General features: G+C 41.7%; 1 protein-coding gene across 1 annotated transcript; it reads right to left on the bottom strand.

Annotated features, from left to right (window-relative positions):
- Positions 1-344: 344 nt before the first annotated feature.
- Positions 345-2,051, bottom strand: LOC307032877 (tripartite motif-containing protein 16-like; the record flags this gene model as incomplete). The annotated part of the gene is made up of 1 exon (XM_079671154.1): positions 345-2,051. The coding sequence occupies exon 1, from the start codon at positions 1,878-1,880 to the stop codon at positions 345-347; it is 1,536 nt and encodes a 511-aa protein (XP_079527280.1). The 5' UTR covers positions 1,881-2,051.
- Between the last annotated feature and the right edge of the window lie 4,342 nt (positions 2,052-6,393).

Genomic DNA, 6,393 nt, shown 5'->3' with positions numbered 1-6,393 from the left:
TCTTTTTTATTTAAAACCATGCAGTGTAAGATCACTGAAAAATGTGAAAGCAATGACACATTCAACACCTCTAGAGGGAGACAAACACCTTCAACTGTCAGGCAGAAACAGTAGAAACATAACCAACTCCCAAAACACACTGCCATGGAGACAGCTGAAGATCACATTGGCTACCGTGTGTAAGTTGTTCACTATAAAGAATCACAACATATTGTTTGCACTAAAGGCACTATATTTACATTTGACAGCAAGTCAACATATCATCAATTACATTTATATGAATCCAATAAAAGCAGATACTTGCACTTCTGAGCTTTGTTCAATGATCAGCATTTTCCGACCCATTACAGAAACTCACAAACCACCTCTGTGATGCAAACGCCCCCAATAACTGCTCCACAGGAACACTTATCTTGATGAGGGCTGTAGTTGCGGCTTCCATCACTGTATCGATTTTTGTAATAGTTGTAAGCCTTCCCACATGTGCATTGCCATGGGTTCTGTTGGATATTTTTGGCGTTTTTCTTTTCTACTTGAACGAAGGGTGCCAGGTCCCAGTTGCTGGGAATCGCCTTTATTGTGATTATTTCTTCCCTCTGGTGCTGTCCGGTTCTGCTGAAGAAGGACAGCGAGGAGCCAACAAAGTTCCAAAACACTTCCACCGCTTCAGGTCGTGGTGCTGCCTCATCTCCATTTTGTGTGAGTAGTGCAGAGAAAACGTTGTGTTTTTTCTTTGTTGGGGTCATGAGATGTGTCTGCATCCCTGTGGAACTGACTGATGTATCAGAGGAATCCTCATTTTCTGTTGTGAGAGAGCTGAGCTTATTATCTTCGCAGCGCAGACCATAGACCGGTCCATCCATGACGTTTTTTGCAGACTGTTTGTCACATAAACCAACGGTCCAGTCAGAGTCCTGGGAAAAACAGACCATCCACCTCTGGAAGTCCTGAGTTGACAGGGTGCTACGGATCAGAAGAGTGGCAGTACATTGCCCTGATGAACGACTGTAGAAAACCTTCCTTTTGTCTTCGGACAGTGACATGGCAGGGCCGAAAATCTGGGGGTCAAAGTTCAGGTCTGAACCAGTAGCAACAAGCTCCTGGTGGTTCTCTGGGTCAACCAGGGTCAGCAAGGATCCCCAGAAGTGACCGGCTTGCTTCACCATTTTTTCACCATTCTCTCTTATCTCCTGAACCAGTTTGTCTCGGTCACTGCCAGGCTCCAACCCTTTTCTCAGGTCCACAGCCTTGGCCTTCTCCAAATCCTGATGCACCTGAGAATACATCTGCAGGAATCTGAAGGTGTCCTTCTCCTTCTGTGCTGCCAGCATGCTGCTCTTGCTGGTTTTGATGGCCACCATACGGGCAGAGACTGAACTCTGGACGCTGGTCAGGGTGATATCACGCAGGCTGGTCACAGCTTCAACGAGACGAACACTGGAGCGACCAAGCTTCTCTCTTTCACTCTTCTCCCACTTCTCCAAACTCACATTCACGTCATCGGTTTTCGTCAGTACAGCCTGCTGCTCTGCGTTGAGCTTCTCCATGAGCTCTTTGTGGGCCGTGGAGAAGGTCTTCATGTTGTGAAGGCGGTGCTGGTCTTCAATGGCGCAGGAAACACACACACAGGTCATGTCATCCAAGCAGTAGTACTCCAGCAGTTTTCCATGTTGGGGGCATTTAGTAGTGCCACATAACGCCATGGGTTCGGTCAGAGGATGGGTTTGCAGTAACACAGGAGTGGTCAGGTGGATCTGGAGGTGCTGGACACACATGGAGATCTCACATTTCATGCAGGTCTTCCGCGCCGGTTTCCTGTCCTCCTCTGTGCACATGTCGCAGAGGATAACTTGAAGGTCCTTTGGTAGATTGTCCGACATGTTTCAGAAGCAGGAAGTCTTGAAAAATTCCAATGAAATATGATTTTGCTGATGAGATGCTGCCTGCTTCTAGTTGCTCAGTTTTGGGTTTTAATGCTCTGCGACATCAGCGTTGCACAACAGTTTCGTTTTCTGATAAAGGAAACCAGATCAGAGGGTGGAGCATAGCCTATGGGGTGGAGTTAGACCGATTTGCCTGAGGCCTTTTGTGACAGTGTTAAGTTTCATTTTACACATTAGAAATGAGCAACGCCAATATGAGTTGGTATTTATTTCTAACTTGCCAACACATGCTGGTATAACTCTTTGTGCCTGTGAAAGACTCTAAGAATTTTAACAAATTGACATTCAGATACAGTAGTTAGCAGCCCATTATAATCTAGCACAAAAATTGTATAACTAATTTAAATGTTCTTGATATCGATTTGTTCTTAGAAGAATTAATACCTGCAGCTTTTTTGCATTTCAAATCTTTGCATTGAGAGCACAGTCATTACATTTTACTTAAGCGTATCACTCACACTGATGTTCACATTGATCAAATGAAACAAACAGTGAAATTACAATCTGGAAAAGTTAACTGGAAATGTAATTGCACATAATGAATATGGAAATGTTATGATGTGGGCTACAGACAACAACATGGATGACCATTACAGAAGTTCACAAAGCATCTCTATGATGACTTCAGAACGTTAAGTCAGGAAAGCTAAAAACCACTCCCACTTTTTGCGGCCAGGCCAATGGGTTTGTTATATTGTTACCTGAAGGGTCAATGGCTTGACTGAAAATACGGAGCACGTTGTCAGTCCTCCTCCTCACATTCATATGCGTATGTCTTAGGCCTAATGCAGTCATATTCTCACTATACTGTGTTGTGAGAAAGCTGAGCTGGTTACCTTTGCAGCACAGTGCATAGACTTCTCCATCTCTCAACTCCTTTGCATCATTTGTGTCACATAAACCAATGGTCCAATCACAGTGTTTCAAAAGGCTGGTCACCCATCCCTCAAAGCTATGACCAGACTGTATCCCCTGAATGGGAAACATGCAGGCAGAGCTTCCTCCCAGCCAATTACTGTAGAAAACCTTCCTTTTGTCTTCGGACAGAGACAAGCCAGGTCCTGCAGTCTTTTGGTCAAATATCAGGTCAGAATTAGTAGCAATGAACTCCTGAGGGTTCTCTGGGTCAACCAGGGTCAGCAAGGATCCCCAGAAGTGGCCGGCTTGCTTAACAATTTCTTCCCCATTCTGTTTTATCTCCTGAACCAGTTTGTCTCTGTCACGATCTGTCTGTGTTTTGTCTTGTCTTTTTCTGTCTTTGGTTTCATGTTTTATTTTGAAAAGTCTTCACCTCCTGTCTTGCCTGTTGCTGTCTGTCTGTTTTCCCTCCTACCTAATTACCCGATTGTGTTCACCTGGTGCCCCTGTGTTTTCTCCTCCCTCCTCACCTGTGTCTTGTTTGTGTGATTAGTCTTGTGTGTATTCAAGTTCTGTTTTTTCTGTCTGTCATTGTTGGTTCATTGTTTGTCTTTGACTGTGTTCTCGGGTTAGTGGTCTGTTTGTGCCTCTAGACCTTGAAATAAAGGAATTTTTTCAGTTTATTCTGCATTTGGTAGTGATGGCGAGATGAAGCCTTATGAAGCTTTGAAGCTTTCCAGCCAATTGGTTCGCAAAAGGGTTCATCTCATGAGGCTTCATCATGGGCTTCATTTGAACACAAACACTTTGACCAACACAAATGTTGGTCAAAGTGTGTAAAACAGCCAGATTGGACAACTGAACAGTGTGCTCTATCTCATACCGAGTTCCCAATGAGTAAAGCCTTAGAATAACTCTAAACAACAAACATGAAGTCATATTTTCATGTTAACAATATTGTTTTTATTCCAGTTTAATGATTGTGATTGAAAAGCCTAAGGAGGCTGCTAAACATTGCAAAGAGGGATTTATATTCCTTAATAATATTCGTAAACTTAACCATGTTGTAGCCTGAGAAAGGCTAAACCATATCAAAGAATACATTTATTAACTACATTATCCCATTTAGCTGTACTTTTATAAACAACAAAAAAGACGTAATGACCAGTCACCTTGCGGTTGACAGTCAACTGCTTTCCGGCTGAGCCACAGCTTCCTGAAAACACTGCACTATGTTTACTCCGGTATTTATTCATTTATTTTTGTATTCCTACATTTATTTATGCTTTTATTTATTTATACGTATGACATGTTCCGACCTCTATATAAGTGAGGGTCTGAGCTCTCTTAATACTATCGTGTCACCGGCCCGGGTTCTTATTATACATCCATGGGTAATATGAGCGTTGTGGTTCAACCGATCTAAAGCACTTTCTGCTTCCAGCAAATCGGTTCACTAAAAGGTTCATCTGAGGCTTCATCATGGGCTTCATGTGCACACAAGACCCCCTGTTGGTGAACAGGTGTAAAACAGCCAAATATTATTTGTAATCTTTGACATACTAAAAATACTTGAAATAATGATACAAAAGTGTAAAAGATGTCAAATGTATTTGTAATCCTGTATTAACAGAATTTTGCACCAGTAAGTGTTTTAAAATGACATATAATAATAAAAACAATGTATCAATACAGTATCTTGTTGTTATATCTATACATAAATAAATGTAAATGTCTGCTGCCTTCTATAAACACAAAAGAAGCAATATATGTTCGAAAACTGGAAAAGAAGAAGGGTTTAACCTGTCAGAGGGCAGTAAATATGCTTGTGTGACTTTGCAGAGGGCAGTGAAAATGCTTGTGTGACTTTGCAAAGGCCAGTGAAAATGCTTGTGATTCATGGAACAATTTTATTGGTTTTTGTTTAAAAACATTATTTTTTCCACAGTTTTTGGGCTTAGGCGATTTATTTTCAACTTCTCCTGCCTTTGAAAATACCCTTTCACACGGGACTGAGGAAGCAGGTGTGCACAAAAAAGTGACTGCAAGTTTATCCAGGTTTGGATAAACATGTTTTTGTGTCTGCCAGTAGTTCAGAGGGTCCTCCAAGCGTCTGATATTTGGTTCGGCCAGGTACCGCTGGACTTCAACAGTTGCGTCAGCTGTGGCATTCTTGGTCTTCCTGGACATCTTCACAGTCTGATCCAATTTATGCCAGAGTTTTTTTCCTGAAAAGTATACACATAGAGTGTCAGTGGATGTAGTAATTACTTCAAATTGCTTTAAAAATTAATAAAATTACCTGGGGTTTCTTGTTCAGGTTGAGATGTGGATGAACTTTCTTGGGGCACGGCTTCAGGTGTTCGGATCAGTGCACCACATTCAGTCACAAGCCTTTTTGTGGCTTCTGCAGCTTTTAAAGGGCTAACAAATCCGATCAGTTTGAACCTAGGGTCCAGTAGTGTTGCCAATGACATGATGCTCATAGATTGGAGTGTGTGGAGCCTCTCTCTTAGCTGCCTTAAGAGGTGTTCTCCCATTTCTTTGGCCACTGCTACTGCAGTTTTTGCCATTTCCTCATAAAGCATTTGCTCCAGCATTTTGAGGAGGGGCACAACCTTGGAACCAGATACATTTTTCTTCTTAGAAAGCTCAATGGTGGCATCATTGGATCCAGACAGCAGAGAGAGGCACCCACTTATGATGGTGAACTCAGCAGAGGTCAGTGTGGTGATTTCTGTGTTCAAACTGGCTAATGCCGCACCAACTGGTTCTCTGAGGTCCACCAGACGTTGCAGCATGTGATATGTGCTGTTCCAGCGGGTCTCCACCTCTTGCAGGAGCTTCAGTGTGCCTTAGCACCGATACAAGCTTCTCCTTTAACACAAAATTAAAGATGTATTTAATTGTCAAATTAGCAGTAACATAAACATAGCATTATTATTATTATTCATTATTAACCAATGTAAGAAAGGTCAAAGCACATGCTGCTCCTGAAATATCCCACCAGTTTTCTTGCCTTGGCTCGAATATCACACACCACAGGGGTCATGTCAAGAGAATTTTTGACAATCAAATTCAGTGTATGTGCAATGCATATTGCATGACATAGCTTTAATGACACAGCTGTGTTAAGAATGAGTATCTTGTAACTTTCTTTTATTTGCATGATAAAGCGAAGTTAACGTGGTTAAATTATAAAATATATTATTTCAAAATATTAAATGACAAACCTTGAGCAGGTCCACCTCCATGTCCCTCCTTGTTCTCATGTATGGCACGATAATGCCTTAGCATGGATGAAGTATTATTATTGTATCCCAGTTCCCTGGAGCACAATAAAACTTACTTACTTACTTACTTACTAGAAAAAGTAAAAAAATGAACCATACAAAATCTAAAATAATACATCTGTTGTAATATACTATGTATGCAACCTACCTTATTGGGTGAAATCAGATCAAAGTGTTCCCACACAGGGGAAGTCCTTCTCTTCTTTGCTGGCTCCATTCTAACGAGTTGCAAAAATATCGTACAACCAAAACTGGCAAATGACAGTGTTCTCCTCTCACAAGGTTCACACATCTTGATT

Source organism: Notothenia rossii (genome assembly GCF_949606895.1).
Source record: "Notothenia rossii genome assembly, chromosome: 3".
NCBI lineage: Eukaryota > Metazoa > Chordata > Actinopteri > Perciformes > Nototheniidae > Notothenia > Notothenia rossii.
The sequence above is the reverse complement of the archived record's forward strand: the minus strand, read 5'-3'. Positions and strand labels throughout refer to the sequence as shown.